This window comes from Solanum verrucosum, unplaced genomic scaffold, assembly GCF_900185275.1.
Source record: "Solanum verrucosum unplaced genomic scaffold, falcon-dt-bn FXZP01000280.1, whole genome shotgun sequence".
NCBI lineage: Eukaryota > Viridiplantae > Streptophyta > Magnoliopsida > Solanales > Solanaceae > Solanum > Solanum verrucosum.
The window spans coordinates 1892103-1908211 of NW_026019982.1; the positions used below are offsets into that span (position 1 = coordinate 1892103).

General features: G+C 36.4%; 3 protein-coding genes across 3 annotated transcripts; 1 reads left to right on the forward strand and 2 right to left on the reverse strand.

Moving 5' to 3' along the window:
* Window positions 1–257: 257 nt before the first annotated feature.
* On the forward strand, window positions 258–4671 carry LOC125817349 (external alternative NAD(P)H-ubiquinone oxidoreductase B3, mitochondrial-like). Its single transcript, XM_049496880.1, has 10 exons — window positions 258–477; window positions 1564–1825; window positions 1908–2117; window positions 2330–2580; window positions 2807–3026; window positions 3126–3230; window positions 3534–3791; window positions 3883–4004; window positions 4153–4272; window positions 4434–4671. The coding sequence occupies exons 1-10, from the start codon at window positions 389–391 to the stop codon at window positions 4519–4521; spliced, it is 1725 nt and encodes a 574-aa protein (XP_049352837.1). The 5' UTR covers window positions 258–388; the 3' UTR covers window positions 4522–4671.
* A 597-nt stretch (window positions 4672–5268) lies between these two features.
* On the reverse strand, window positions 5269–8174 carry LOC125817351 (pentatricopeptide repeat-containing protein At1g11900). The gene is made up of 3 exons (XM_049496882.1): window positions 7806–8174; window positions 5555–6713; window positions 5269–5395 (listed from the first exon to the last, which is right to left on the reverse strand). The coding sequence occupies exons 1-2, from the start codon at window positions 7974–7976 to the stop codon at window positions 5673–5675; spliced, it is 1212 nt and encodes a 403-aa protein (XP_049352839.1). The 5' UTR covers window positions 7977–8174; the 3' UTR covers window positions 5269–5395; window positions 5555–5672.
* Window positions 8175–13837: 5663 nt separating this feature from the next.
* Window positions 13838–15547, reverse strand: LOC125817350 (uncharacterized). Its single transcript, XM_049496881.1, has one exon. The coding sequence runs from the start codon at window positions 15432–15434 to the stop codon at window positions 14022–14024; it is 1413 nt and encodes a 470-aa protein (XP_049352838.1). The 5' UTR covers window positions 15435–15547; the 3' UTR covers window positions 13838–14021.
* Between the last annotated feature and the right edge of the window lie 562 nt (window positions 15548–16109).

Below are 16109 nucleotides of genomic sequence, written 5' to 3' on the forward strand. Positions count from 1 at the left end.
GGAGGGAAGAAATGTCAGAGATGGGTCTTATATATATCACAAGTACAAAGTTTTTTAAATCGATTTAATTTTTTTAACCATAACCATGAACCGCCAGGTATGATTGTACTTGCAGAGTCCTAATAAGATGGAGATCAAACAATGACACGTTCCCTAGTTTTTAGGTATTTGACAAGTCAAATAGCGTTAAAATTGGCTATTACTTGACAGTTACTCCACTAGTAGTCCCTTAAAAAAGCAAAACAGACAAACAAACAATAAAAAGTGGCTATGCTGTAACTACGTTCATGTATGGAAAGTTTGAAAATTTTGACAAATTTCTCCCTAGTTTCCTTCTTTATCATATAAATTGAAAGAGTGAATTCATTAGGGTTGCAACATAATAATAATGAGTGGGTATAGTTTTTTTCAAAGGGCCTCTAGGGCTTTCAATGACTACCCTCATCTTCCTAAACTTCTTGTGCTTTTCACTGTTAGGTATGTCAACTATATTTCCAATTTTGTGTGTTTGTTTAGTGTCATAATCTATAGTTTCTTTCTCATTTTAGCATTTGCTTGTTTAACATTTTTATTTGTCTTGTTTGTTGTGGGATTCGAAAAATAAATGTAATAGCACTATAGTACATGAGATTCAAAACTTGGATCTATAACAGTTTTTGAACCGGTGACTTACTTTCTCGTGTACGAAGGAGATTCAACATCTTATATATAAAACAAAGCATAAAAACATTTTTGGCACCATTTTTGGGTACAAGTCCGGAATTGTACAACAATAGTGTTAATTTATTGGGTTCGAAAACTGTTACTATTTTGGAATGATTGGTCTGAGCATTTTGCCATAATATAAAAATATGAAAAAATAATAATTATCATTTCGATTTGTTATTGAATTGTGTGCGCAATGTTGAAACCATAAAAAGAGTTCCGTTTTAAAGATATGTTGAAAGTGACAAATGGACAAGTAAAAGTGAACGGAGAGAGAGTAAGATAGCTTGAAATTGAATGTGCATTTTTATACTTGCTCATCATATTCACTAGTGCCATTTTAAAGTCAACAATTTGGGTAGGTAACAGTAACACTCTGCATCTTTGGATGTGAAAACTAAATTCTGAATTCAAATTTTGTTTTTCTAAAGAAAAACTTACATTCATAATAGACACAAAGATGATGAATTTGAATCTCTGCAAATGAAACTTACACTGTTTATACATTGTTAAAATTATATATATATATATTGAGTAGATGTTGAACCTACTTTGGCTTCCACCACGTCGGTTACTTTTTCATATTTTGAACCCCTTAGTGAAAATTCTTGCTCCCGCCACTGATTTCAGCAAATCCAGACACTTGTGGTTATTTGCTTCTTCAATTACCTGTCATATTTTGCAAATAATTGTTTGAAGGTGTGACCGCAGTTCTCATTTCTGTTTAATCTTTGTGCTGAATATAAATTTGCCTGGAATTTTCTCTAATGGAAACCTGAATATAGTGGAATACATAGATGATTCATATCGCAGGCACTAATTTATTTATGATCGACTGATTTGCTTTGGAATTTGCAGTGGCGGAGGGCTAGCTACTGTATGTCACACTGCATTTGCTGATGCAGGTCAAGATGATATTATTAAGAAGAAGAAAATTGTAGTGCTTGGAACAGGCTGGGCAGGAACAAGTTTTCTTAAGAATTTGAAAGACCCTTCTTATTCTGTCCAGGTCGTGTCTCCTCGCAACTATTTTGCCTTTACTCCTCTGTTACCTAGTGTTACTTGTGGCACAGTTGAAGCAAGGAGCATCGTAGAACCAATTCGTAATATTGTCAAAAAGGTTATACACATCACTGATCTAATGTTTGTTGTTTTTCATCTTCACCCTTACTGATGCCTTGTCGCGTATTTATGTGTAACAGAAAAACTTTGATGCTGATTTCAAGGAAGCTGAGTGTTTCAAGATTGACACAGTAAACAAGAAAGTTCACTGTAAAACAACCCAACCAAATCATTTGGGTGGTGGAATAGAAGAGTTTACCGTAGATTATGACTACTTGGTGATTGCTATGGGCGCTCGAGCAAATACTTTCAACACCCCTGGTGTTGTGGAGAATGCACACTTTCTAAAGGTAACTATATTGAATTGAAGTATAGTCTCTGAAGGTACATTTGAGTCTTGTGACTCGATCTTGCATAAACTAAAATTCGTAGGACTGTGGTAGATTGTTTCGAGAAGGCAAGCCTTCCAAGCATAAACTAAACCAATACTTATATAGTTTCTATAAATATAGATACACCTTATATAGTTTTTTGAAGAGCAAGCAATGATATTTCAATGCAGGAAGTCGAAGATGCACAGAAAATTCGTAGGACTGTGATAGATTGTTTCGAGAAGGCAAGCCTTCCAAGCATAAGTGAAGCCGAGAGGAAGAGAATTCTTCACTTTGTGGTTGTTGGAGGTGGTCCAGCAGGTGTGGAGTTTGCTGCAGAACTTCACGATTTTGTGAAAGAGGATCTCGCCAAGTTGTATCCTGCACTTAAAGAATACGTCAGTATAACACTACTTGAGGCCGGAGATAATATACTGAACATGTAAGTAACATTCTCTCCACATACTACATTATAGCTTTTGGATTTTGAACCTATGTTGCTCGGATTTGGATCAGACAGTCCAAGCACATAGTTTTTGACAGCAAGATTGAAATATGCTTTTCGATCAATTGGTGCAATTCATACAATATTAAAGCTCGTAACTTGTTTGCTTGCTCATCTATTTGTGAGGATCTGCAATAAGCTGTTCAAAATTTCACCATTTCAGGTTTGACAAAAGAATTACTGCTTTTGCTGAGGAAAAATTTGCTAGGGACGGTATTGAGCTGAAAACTGGATCAATGGTGGTGAAAGTAAGTGATCGTGAAATATCAACCAAAGAGAGAAGCACTGGCCAAACTGTTACCATACCATATGGAATGTGTGTCTGGGCTACTGGCATTGGATCTCGCCCTGTCGTTATGGATTTCATGAAGCAAATTGGTCAGGTATGTTCAATTTTAGTATCACTGCATTTCTTGTTAACCTTTACTTGTTTCAGCACCAACTCACGTTCGTACCAATCTGTTTTCGTTGATGGTTTGCAGACAAACAGACGAATCTTAGCAACGGATGAATGGCTCAGAGTTGAAGGGTGCAAAGAGATTTATGCTCTAGGTGATTGCGCCACAGTAAACCAACGCAGTGTCATGGTAAAGTTATACTCGATCCTTAGCTTTTGATTTCTTATACTGAATTTCAACAATTTAGCAGCATTTCTTGGAACCTGAAGAAGTCTCAACTTGTAACAACTCTCATTTCCTAATCCTAAATGTACTAAAGGGAACTTAACTTCACTTACCTGTTCCACCCTCACTCTCCCTCATATTGGTACGACGTTTTAAATCAAGATCAGGAATTGATACTATTATGCTCACACTTGTGGTATTTTGATTCGTTTGTTTCTGTTCTGAGCTTTTCCGTTCATTTATATAGTGTTGAAATATACATTTCAGGAAGATATTTCAATCATATTTAGCAAGGCAGACAAGAACAATTCAGGTACTCTAAGAGTGGAAGATTTTAAAGAAGTGATCCAAGACATATGTGAGAGGTACCCTCAAGTGGAGCTTTATCTGAAGAAAAAGCAGTTGAAAAACTTTAATGCTTTACTAAAGAATTCAGAAGAAGTTGCTGAAATTAACATCGAAAAGTTTAAGAAATTACTTGCTGAAGTAGACTCACAGATGAAAAATCTTCCTGCTACAGCACAGGTGAATGAATATATATAGAGATTGTTTTTCTCTTGTTTATATGCTTCTATTCCTTATCTTATGCTTCTGTCATTACTGTTTAACACTCTAGGTTGCGGCTCAACAAGGTAGCTACCTCGCTGACTGTTTCAATCGCTTGCAAATATGTGAAGCAAATCCAGAAGGTCCACTAAGATTTAGAGGAACAGGGCGCCATCGCTTCCATCCTTTTAGGTAGACCACCTCTCAATTATGAAGAAAATTGACATTCATATTTGAATAGGAAATCTTATGAACTCTTGCTTAGAGTTGACATTAAGTGTTTAACTCTGACCTTTTCTGATCTTATGCTTCGTGTTTGTTCGTTCTCCCTCTCTAACAGGTATAGGCATTTGGGGCAATTTGCACCTTTGGGTGGGGAACAGACTGCAGCTCAACTCCCTGGAGACTGGGTTTCAATAGGTCACAGCACTCAGTGGCTCTGGTACTCAGTATATGCAAGGTAAGTCTTGTCAAATTACTGTACCCAGTGTTTACATCAAACCAGGCAATATATAAGTTTGTGTATATGACATCTGTCTTGCTCTATCTGTTTGGTTTGAACACCAAGTGCGAGTACGTTTTTCCAGTAATCACATTAATGTGTTTGGTTTCATATTTCAGCAAGCTAGTCAGTTGGCGTACAAGGGTGTTGGTGGTATCTGATTGGATAAGGCGCTCCACATTTGGGAGGGATTCTAGCAGAATCTGAAACAACATCACAAATCTGGATTTATTGCTTTTTAAATACTGTAATTGAGCTCTTCTTATTAGTGTAGTTGAGAAATCTTGTTCGGATTGTATTTCCGTAACCAACTTCCTGGTTCCAAGTAATATTTCATCAGTATTCTTTAGAATTCTACCAGCCTTTCTGGCACTTGCAAAGGGTATAGTTCGACTTGTTTCTTATGGTAATAGCATTTCACTGCTTGCAAGTAGGGGCCGAAAGCAGAAATGAAAACAAAGAGATTCAAAAATAGTGCAAAAATGTCACAGTTTGGAGTCGGATAACTGATATATTTAGCCTCTTTCTCACTGCACTTCAAGCTTCTCTTGTGTTTCTGGGATTCAACAAACAATACAGTGTAAAAAGAACTTCACTGTACAATTTTCTACAGAAAGGGATCAATTGAACGTGGCTCTGCCATTACTTGCAAGTATTCTATAGATTGATCATTGATTACTAGAAAGCACATCAATGAGGTACAAGAAAAATGGATTATTTTTTTCATGTAAAGGTGGATGAAACACATCATACAATTGTAATATCTCTCTGTTTATTCTGCTAAAAAAAAGGAGCTCAGATAGTAGAGAAACCCTTTTACACCACTTACATGATGCACCAAACTATAAATGAGGTTACAATATCCACAAAATAATTTGATATTTACACCATTAAACATCAACTAGATGCATCACTTCTCCCTTTTCATGCAGGATAAGAGCATATTAAGGAGAACCCCACAAGGAATAATACTTTGAAAAATTCAGGTGTGTAGTCATTTCAGAGATCCAACCATCGAATGTGGGGAAGTCAGCCTATGATTGGACCAGATGGCTGGTTATGGTTCTTCAACTTTACTGGCCTGTAACCAAAAGAAGATCTTTTTAAACTTCGTTATGCACGGCAATAATTCCAAACAAGAAGTTGTCCCTTTAATAATAGAATCATATACTATGAACATACACCAGTCTGCAGATCCATTTTAAGTTGGAGAGAACATATATTCTATGAAAATACATACCACAGCATATCCCTTCTTGTTGAAGATAGCAGCAGCAGCCGGCAACAGCATGCAGCAAACTGATGCTCTTTGTAAACATTACTCAACCGGAGTCCATGATCAATTTTGCACTGCTATACTATCTGTTTTTCTGTCGATTATAGTTTGACCCATGGTGATTTGAGATTGATTCCTTCATCTCATTTGAAAAGGCAATAGCCAACTCAAACTTACCCATCTTCTTTAAATTACTAATCAGTAATTTGTAAACATGAATTGATGGGCAGATACCCTTGTGCTTCATCTCATTAAAAAGTCTCAGAGATTCTTCAATATTACCAGATTTTCCGAAGCTGTCAATCAAAGCACTATAAGTTCGCAAATCTGGTTCAATTTCTCTCTCACACATCTCCCTGAAAAATACTAAGCACGACTCAAGCCTGCCAACCTTTCGCAATCCAGTAATTAAGGTATTATAAGAAACAATATCAGGAATTAGCCCATCCTCTTTCATTGCCAAAAACTCATTAAGCATTTCATCTATTCTACCACACTTCCCTAAGATTCCCAAAATGGTGTTATATGTGATCACATCGGGTTTGGATTTCAAACTCTTCATCTGATCAAAAATCAGCAAGGCCCTGTCAATCTGTCCACATTCAGCGAAGGCAAAGATGATCCTATTCATAACTGTAGTACTACTTGGAAATATCAACTCCGAAATCTCCCGGATAAATCTTAGTAAGCAGGGAACATCATTTTCTTTGATAAATGCCTGAGCAAAGATAAGATATGTAGATGAATTCAGAGATTTGCAAGATACTAACAGATCCTTGAAACACTGACATCGGAGGCCAATATCGTTTTCCTCGATTGCAGCTTTCAGAAGGCGATTGTGTGCACTAGGGCGGAGGGGGATATTTTTATCATGCAAGGTCCTCACTAGCCTAATGGCTCCTGATAGATTTCTGTCATTGCAAAACTTATCAATATATGTAGCACAGAGTTCCTCTCCTGAACTTTGAGAATTGGCCATAACCAAGAGAACTTCTGCCAACACATCATCCACAATTTCAGCGGGGGATGCCTGGGTTGAGAATGATTGGCAGCAGCCAAAAATACTAGGGGCAAAAGTTGGCCAATTGAGGAGGACTCCAACTGGGATGGATTTAATACAATTCTGTATTAGAAATTAGCAGTAAATCACAACATTAAACGACCAAAGAAAAGATTGTACTTCCCTAATAGAAATAGATAAAGCAAGTGACCCAAGATTGTCAACAGGACTAGAGTCAAAAGAAATATAATCTCTTAATTAAGTGTTGCAAAAAAAGTTTCCCAATCTCAAAGTTGAGTTCTCTGAGTTAATTGTGAAATGAGACTTAACTACCAACCCATATACTCAAACAGGCCTCTGTAGTACAAAATACAGTTCATAGCTTCCTAGTTCAAACTTTGCATGAGATGATTTGAAATCTATTTCCATGAACTAGATCATACAGATAAACTTCAAGGCTTATAACTCAATCACTTTAACCAACTCCCATTTGACATGCAAACACCAACCCTAACCCATTCCCTACCCAAAAAAAAATGAAGGAGAAGATTAAAGCTGCATACAAGCATTACCAAATGAAAAAAAGAAAAGATAACAACTGCAAACAACCATTACCAAATGACATTCTCATATATCATGTCTCTTACTAAAGATCAAAAACCTGGATTATTGGACCTGGGCCAGCTTGAGTCAAAGTTCATTTCTTTTGGCTGGTTACTAATAATAACAATAACGCTTAGCACACTTGCACAAAAAAGAACATCCCCTATCTAACTGTGCTCTTTCATAAATAAGAAAAAATACACTAAATTTGTCAAGCTTCAACCACTCCAAAATATAAAGGGCAAAGGACCTTTACACATCATGTATGTTCCCTTTCGCCTCTTTGTTTATTCCCCCAACAATCAATAAAATAAGCATTTAGTACTCCCTCTATTTCAATTTGTTTGACTTAGTTTTGTCAAAAAAAAAACAATTTGTTTGACTTACTCTTCCTTATCGGCAACTCTTCAACACATGACATGCTTACGACCATAAGATTAAAGGATAGTTTGGTAAATTCAACATATATTTAGCTCAAGACCAAAGGATTCAAAAAAAAGTGTTCTTTCCTTTCTTAAACTCTGTATTAAGTCAAAAAGACAAACAAACTGAAACGGAGGGGTATGCATTTTCAGGTAAAGAAACTAAATAACCCAAAAGAATAATACTCACATCAAGAATGAAATTTCCACAGTGATGCAATGTGTTGAATGCCCGAAATCCTTTAGCAGAAGAGTGTAACCCAACAGCAACACTACAGTTCAATCGATTAAAACAAGAACGGCATAATAGGAAAGTTAAAGTGGTCAGTTTTGCTCTGCCATTTAAAGCAGCTGCTACCATCTTTTCTGCAGAGATTTTAGGGGTTTTATGAAACCCAAATTAGGGTTTTAAGCATTAAGTGTCGAAATTGTAGATTGAATGAATTGGGGGAAGACCCTAAAATCCCTAATTTTCATGGTGTCTCAAGAGCTTAAAGAGAAACCCTCGCTCGCATTTTCGGCTGTAGAAGGACTGGAGACGACGTGTATTATTGCCTATATCTAATGGTTAAAAAAATTAAAATTATGTTTTTATGATTAAATGTGTAGAGTTTTACATATGTAATATGTAGGCGTTTCAATATTTATTTGGTTGAACCTGAAAAAAAATAATTAGAATTGAAATTTTATTTAAATAAGATTACTTGAAAAAGTTGAAATTTTGCTAGGGGAAATTATTATTTATGAAAAATATTTTTTTTACCCATGTTTGATATGTGTATTGGGGCATGACTAAATTTGAATTTATATAAAAAATTTCCACTTTAAAGGTAAAAGTTCCCTAACAAAGGCGAGTTTGTATCCAAGGAGACTCGTTTGATTAAAAATAAAAGAGTGAATACTTACTAGTACTTTGCAACAATCTGTTATGAACCAAGTCCAACCCAATATCGATATCAAGGTCACACAAGTAGTTATTGGGCTGACAAGAGCTATTGGGCCGAAAGCAAGCAATAGGTCCAGTTTTATTTGGGATCCAGGCCCATTTACACTTTGTTAAAAAGGACTAGGAGTTAGAAGAATGGTTATGAAAAACTATTATGTGAAGCTTTGCTTTCTGATCCTCTCATCTTCTTTCTTGTATCTCATCCCTTTCTGGTTACTTCTTTCTCGATTTATCTCTCCTTAGTTAGTGTATTATTACTTTGTTGTGCGTATTCTACATTATAACTTGTATTCAGTGATTAATATATATAAGAGTGCTTCTGCTGGAATTGAGTTTGTTACATTGGTGCTTTCATCGACGTACTCTAATGGAAGTGGTGGTGTTAGATCGATTTAGTGGCAACACTGATCCAGAGGACTGGATCTATAGGGCGGAGCGGTACTTTACTTTTCTAGGCTTCTGCGAGGAACAGTGGTTGCCTCTTCCTTCCTTCTATCTTGATGGTGAGACCCTTGAGTGGTTTCGTTGGATGTTTCGCAACAAACAATTTTTTGATTGGAATCATTTTAAGAAGAAGTTAGCCTTGCGTTTTTGGAAACGAACCGATGCAAAGTCTTTTGTGGTGGACACTCAAATTACCAGAATTCTTGCTTTGCTACAGAAGCTGGAGGACAAATGTTCGTTTATATCTCCACAGGTGCTAGTAGAAGATGCCGGGATTAGTGCTGCTACAGTTGTTAGCAGAGAGATTTCTTCTCCTTTGGCCGAAGAAAACTCAAACTGTGTTGATAATGTTGAGAGTCATCCAGAGTTGTTTGGCACTTTTATTGTTGAACATTCAAGTCATGTGGACATTCTATTCGACGAAATGCCTACCAGAGTTTTCACTAAAGAAGTACAGGAAACTTCTTCCGATTTGGAAGATATTCAGCCACTTAAGTCTCTCAACGAATTTTTTCATAGTTGCTGCCCCATGGTAGTCACAGAGGTGCAAACCGAAACTCCAATCAAAATGCTTTATGAAGAATCTCCAAGTCCTGAACACAGCAAAGTCCAAGTGTTCGATGAATGTTCCCGAAGAGATATGTCAAAGAGGTACAATACTACTGCTACTTCACTGGATCTTAGCTCTAGTAAACATAAAATTGCATTTGAGACATTTGGTGACAGATATCTTCCGAAGTTTTCCTTGGAGCCTGAGACTATTAATGATCTATATCTCGATAGTTTTTTTCTAAAGATTGAGGATAACATTCCACCAAGTACCATGCCTTCAAATGAAATGATGCTTGTTGTGGAGCGTGGAATATCTACAGATGGATTCAATGCTCACAATATCTTGTGTCAATTTTCATTTAATCCTAATGTGAATTCCTCTTTTGTCTTTGTTCATGGAACTGCGACGAATGTTTGTGTATGGGATCTAGGAATAAGTTTTAACTCCATGGATCCAACGAGTTGTACAGATACAATGAACGTGGATCTATTACAGTCCTTGGGATATACTAACATGTTTTGTTTCATTGCTTATGCTAATTCTCCAACTCAAGTGTGGGATCCCGGACAACAAAGTTTTGGTCAGTGGGCTGTTGCAGATGAGATGGTAATGATGGAATCGGAAGTACATGATACATACTCTGAGGTGAATCGTGTGTTTGATGATAGTTTCGTAAGAGTTGCATTACGGGAGATCCAACCAATTGCACCTTTGGATATTATACGTCTTCCCAAGTTATTTCGATTCCTACAACGACTATTAGCGCAACTCACAGGAGGGCTACAAGGCTGTATCAAGTCCACGATGAGCTTGATTGAGCATGAGTTACATAATTTCTCTATGTTTGAGGAGATCATGATTTTTTTTTGGCGCTGAGGGTGTACTAGCTAGTTATGCTACAGGTCCCGACCTTGAATTTGAGCATATTCTTGTTGGATATGGTGCTGATGGATTCATTATTTTGATAATGCGTGACGCTTTGGATTTGGGTGATAAAATTATTGACTTCCCTCCTAATTTTTCACTGTATGAATTTACAGCATTCCAAGCTTGTGAAAATAATCATTGGAGTTTGTCTATGAGTTATAGTGAGGTTGAGTTGGTTAAAGATGCTTCAATTGTTGATGATTATATTGTTCACAAGTCGATGCTCGTTGAGAGTAAAAACACTTCTATCTTGGTTAGTTGTGGAAAGTTTAAACCTATAATGAGGCTTATGTGCTATCTTGCCTATTTCAGTGGTCATAGACGTGTTGAAGAATGCACTGTAGCAAAACATATTCAGCTTGCAAAGCTTGGAAAAGCATCTGGTGCAGCCATGAGAACCCTCTATCCTTGCAAGATCTCAAACTTTCCTTGTTATAATTCTTGAACAGAACCATCAATGTTTCTCCTTTCTATGTGAAACACCTATGGAGGTAAACAAGAAGTGTAGATTGAGGGATCCCGAATCATCTTTCTATCTTAAACAGTCTTATTGCTATGAAATAGCAAGTATTATGAATGCTCATGACTATATTAATATAAAGAATGTATTGGGAATTATTAGGCTTAGCAAGAAAGAGCAGATGGCAATTCTTAGAATTATGGCTTCTGTGATGGTACTTGGTAATATGGAATGCTTTAAAGGCAATGAAATTGTTTCCTCTATTCTGGAAGTTGACAGTATTTGGTTTCAACTTCACACCACTATTGCAGCGCTTTACACACACTCAAGTCTTGAAAGATTCCACATTATATTATCCGTGTGGCTTTACTCAAACCTTGAGGACAAGGTTCTTATTGAGGACGAGAGTATTGCTATGAACCAAGTCCAACCCAATATCGATATCAAGGTCACACAAGTAGTTATTGGGCTGACAAGAGCTATTGGGCCGAAATCAAGCAATAGGTCCAGTTTTATTTGGGATTCAGGCCCATTTACACTTTGTTAAAAAGGACTAGGAGTTAGAAGAATGGTTATGAAAAACTATTATGTGAAGCTTTGGCTTTCTGATCCTCTCATCTCCTTTCTATGGTCTTGTATCTCATCCCTTTCTGGTTACTTCTTTCTCGATTTATCTCTCCTTAGTTAGTGTATTATTACTTTGTTGTGCGTATTCTACATTATAACTTGTATTCAGTGATTAATATATATAAGAGTGCTTCTGCTGGAATTGAGTTTGTTACACAATCCTTATTGGTCTCAAATAAAAATGCTAACATCACAATTCACATTCGCTATTTCAAATTAATTATGGACAAAATGGCCAACCTTAAATGTGCAAATAATATTAGTTTCGACTTAAATGTGCAAATAATATTAGTTTCGACTTAAATGTGCAAATAATATTTGTTTTGACTTAAATGTGCAAATAATATTAGTTTCGTATTTTCAGCGTTGACTCAAACCATGTTACCTCTCTCAGTCCATTTCATATGATAGATAGTACTACTGATTAAAGACTGAGTTTATAATTTTATTAGTGATATTCCCTATTGAGATTAACTAATATCCCGTCGGTGGATAACTATTTTACACCTATAAATATACACTAAACTAAATACAAAGTATTGCTTACATGTACTTTCTAACTCTCACAAGTCTGTATTCAAGATGTGCTAATCTCAAGGGAAAGCTTTACGTATAAGAGTTTGTGGAGTTCCCCTATCTGTTTGAGATTGAGGCGTAGTTACTGTTGTTGTAAGAGTTTGTTGAGTTATATAATGTGTCGAGCGATTAAATTACATGTATTAGAGGGTGTTGAGCTACATAACTTCAAATACATATTTCATTGACAAAATGTAGGATTAAAAGCTCTTACTTGGTCATGGATTTCAAATGACTTGTTCTTTGTGACATCTAGTTTCTGCAGAAAAATTATTTACCTATGGCAACATGGGATTCCTACTGTCCTACACTTGATGAATCTCCAGAAATATTTCATAGAATTGCTTCCTCATGGACAAAATATAGGGACAAAAGCTCTTTGCTTGTTCATGGATCTTAGCAAATGACCAACTCTTTGGGAAATCCAGTTTCTGGAGATGACTCATTTGCCTATAGCATATGGAAATATGGAATTCATATAACATAAAGAGAAGCTAGTTACTGCATTTTGGTGAATCCGACATAGGTGCGCAGCAATGTTGGAGAGTCCGAGCAACATAGCTTGATACTTCTTTGACAACAAGAGAAGCATCTTAAAAGGTATGCAACAGTTGACATCAACTGCAAACTGAAAATGACTTATCCTAAGTTAAGGAACTCAAAAGGATGAAGATGAGAAAGCTAGTGCTTGGTTGAGTATAAGAATTAAGAAGATAAGTAGTTCTGAAGTAATGTACAGAAGAACTTTTAAAGTCCAATGATGCAGCCCTGAGTTTAGTAAGTTTAAAGTATAAATGAAAAAAGAAGAAATTAGACAGATATGGAAGTGAAATAAACTGAATTATATGACTGTCATCCTTAAGTTAGAGAGCTGTAGAAGTTTGTCCCTTGAAAGAGAAATTGCATTTCACAACAGAAATGTAGCGATGATTAATCACAAGATGTCTATGCAGACCGGGCAACATGAAGAAGCTAGGGAGTAAAACTAGACCTGTTGTCCAAACTCGAAAAAATGAAATAAGCAAACACCAAAGAACATAAGAGAAAAAATCTGTTATGAATGAAACCACCACCAATGACAATACCAACACACAAAAGATAAACAAAAGTCCTTTATCAATTAAGCCACCACCAATAATGTAGGGAAGTCTCCAAGGGGAAGGGTACACAAATCTAGGCTGGAGAAACACTAATATCAGAGTTAAATTGACTTCAACTGCCAAAATGCTTCTGCCGCTTATACCTTAAGAAGCTGCTCGGGGTGAGGGTGGGGGTAAGTATGAAGATGATATTAGTTACAAGATTTAGGAGATGGCTAAAAAAATAAAGTAGCATAAGAACCTCAAGGGAAGACTAAGTCACTGAGATGCAACAACTTCCATCATGAGACACTGTAAGGACAACAACAACAAAACCAGTGAAATCCTATAGGTGGGGCGAAAACGAGGAACCTAACCAACAAGCCAACATTGTCCTTTTGACCCTGAAGGACATAAGGTCCATCATACAGACTTTTCCAAATAGAGGAGTGCAGCATGTAATTGAAATCTTAAGTCATTAATTTGCCTCAAGCATGAGCTCTTATATTATCATCAAAGTGAATTATGAAGCACAGAAGTAAGTTTCTTCCCTTGCAAAATTCTAAAACAGCTGAAACAACAACCTATATATAACAAGGAGGAAGCAATAGTAATGTCCAACATTTTCCTTAGTAAAAGTAACTAGGCCACATACTGCAACACAAAGCCTTATTCATATTGTACCAAACAAGCTAGAATACTAGTATGCCTCAGATAAGAATGAACAAAAATTAAAAGGCAGGACTGAAAATATAAAGATCATAATGAAAAGGGTGAGCTCCCCTTATTTCACATTATTCCTCTTCAGCATCTTCGTCGGCAAAACTGAGAACTTGACAGACTGATGGCTCCTTATCTTCTTCATTGCTGAAAAATGATTTCTTGCCTATCAGCTCTACCACTCTTTTGGCAGGTCCAGAATCCCGGGGAGTCTCATTGACGGTGCACCGAGCAATCCTAATTCTAGGAAGCAAATCAGGCTTCACAGTAATGCTCAGTGGAGATTTTTCACTTTCTGTACTAGCATGGACTACTATCTCACTAGGAATTTCCCATCTCTTTTTCACCCTGCTTTCAGTAGCCAAATTCTTGTTTTCTGTTTGTGATACACGCGTTTTCCCTACCGATAAAGATCGTTTCTTTTCATTTCTCTTAGTCTCATCCTTATCATTCTCAGGTAAAGACCTCTTTCTCACTACTGATGACTGATTTGTGCTCTGATTGTACCTACTAGCCACAACCCTCCCTGGCCTCTGAGGCTTCTTGCTAGCAGGAACAGACTTTTCGCCATCTTTGAATAACTTCTTTGGCTGAACTGAACTCAGAAATGCATCATCCTTCTTCAGATTCTTCTTTGATGCAATTGTAGTAACTGCCTGCCTTGAAGCCATAGTTCTTGCTGCAGCTTTTCTTGATTTGGGACTAAGGCTTAAACTTTTTCCCCTTTCTTCTTCGATCTCTTGAAGCTTCCAAAAACAAGACTTTCGCCTGTTTTGTATTGGCTGAACAGGTGTAATCATTTCCTGCTTTCCCAATTTCCCTGCCTTTGTCCCTGCAAAAATCTCTGATGGCCCCATACTCAACCCTCGACTACGCGTTCCAGCGAAAATCTCAGATGGTCCTAAACTAAGACCCCTTCTTGTCTGCACCTTTGTTTTTGCACTCATTGATGAACTCTCATCAATCTTTTTCTTCTCCTCTCCAATCTTAACACTCATTTTTGGCTCCATAAACTTTGCTGGCACAACCCTCCCTCTCTTTTCAACAATCTTGAAACTTTTTTCCGCCTTTTCAATTCTCAATACCTCTAATTTCGAATTCAATCTACTAATCTCCTTTTCAATTTCTTCAATTTCCTCATCAATCCTCTTTTCATCGCGGAAATCGCTATCCTTTCCACTCTTTCTACTTGCCATACTCATCTCATCAACACTCTGTTTAGAAATGGACTTGTTTAGATTGAGTCTTGAATTCTCCAGAGCCCCATTTGGGTTTAAGGGCATCGAAATTGACAGATTAACAGATGAAGAATTCTCAAAAGGAGGAGTCTGATTCTCCTTGCTTGAGACATCAGATTCAAAGGAATCCGTTAACCAAGAACGTTTCAGTGAAGAAAAATCTGCAGAATCGCCATTATCAAAAGCAGCATTGTTCCATATCTGAACATCTGCTGGATTAATCCCTTCTGGGTATTGTAAAACACTCATTTTTCACAAATGGGTTTCAAAAAATTTCACAAAAGAAGTAACAAAAAAGATGAATCTTGAAAATTTCTTGATGTAGATGGAGAGAAAAGTTGATTCTGAATTGGGGAAAATTGTTTGAGCCTTTTTGTATTTTCAAGTTTTTGACCGTTGGGGACAGAGAAATCAAACGTTGGATTGTCCGCTCCATCGTGGCCGTTGGATATTAAACGGCTCGAATTGACGCTCCGATTTTGATTTAAAGGCTAAAAATTGGGTCATAAACGGTGGTTAAATCCTGATTTAACACCGTGCTCACGCTCCTCCTCCCTTCAAGAGGGATAATATGTACTCCTCCGTTTATTTTTACTATATATTACCTCTATTAATTATAAATTATTTAATAATTAAAAAATAATTATTTAATAGTAAAGATAAAATAGAAAAAATATTTTTTAATTTTTTAAATAAGTAAAGTTGGACAATTATTTTTAATATGTTTGACAAATAAAGTTAGATAGAGGAAATACAATGTAATCACATGGTTGATTTACCTATTTAGTATATTATTAAGATTTTATTTCTATTTTTAAAATTTGTGCAAATATAATTTTTGAAAAATTATCCTTTTGACAATATTAAATTTGGGTTTGATACTTACTCAGATCATATAAAGTTCAACCTTAAAAACAAAATATT

Coding starts and splice junctions, on each gene's coding strand:
- LOC125817349 (XM_049496880.1), top strand. CDS start 389: ATGAGTGGGTATAGTTTTTTTCAAAGGGCCTCTAGGGCTTTCAATGAC. Junction 2,118..2,329: donor AGAATGCACACTTTCTAAAG/GTAACTATATTG, acceptor ATTTCAATGCAG/GAAGTCGAAGATGCACAGAA. Junction 4,273..4,433: donor TGGTACTCAGTATATGCAAG/GTAAGTCTTGTC, acceptor TTCATATTTCAG/CAAGCTAGTCAGTTGGCGTA.
- LOC125817351 (XM_049496882.1), bottom strand. CDS start 7,976: ATGGTAGCAGCTGCTTTAAATGGCAGAGCAAAACTGACCACTTTAACT. Junction 6,714..7,805: donor GTGGAAATTTCATTCTTGAT/GTGAGTATTATT, acceptor TTTCTAATACAG/AATTGTATTAAATCCATCCC.
- LOC125817350 (XM_049496881.1), bottom strand. CDS start 15,434: ATGAGTGTTTTACAATACCCAGAAGGGATTAATCCAGCAGATGTTCAG.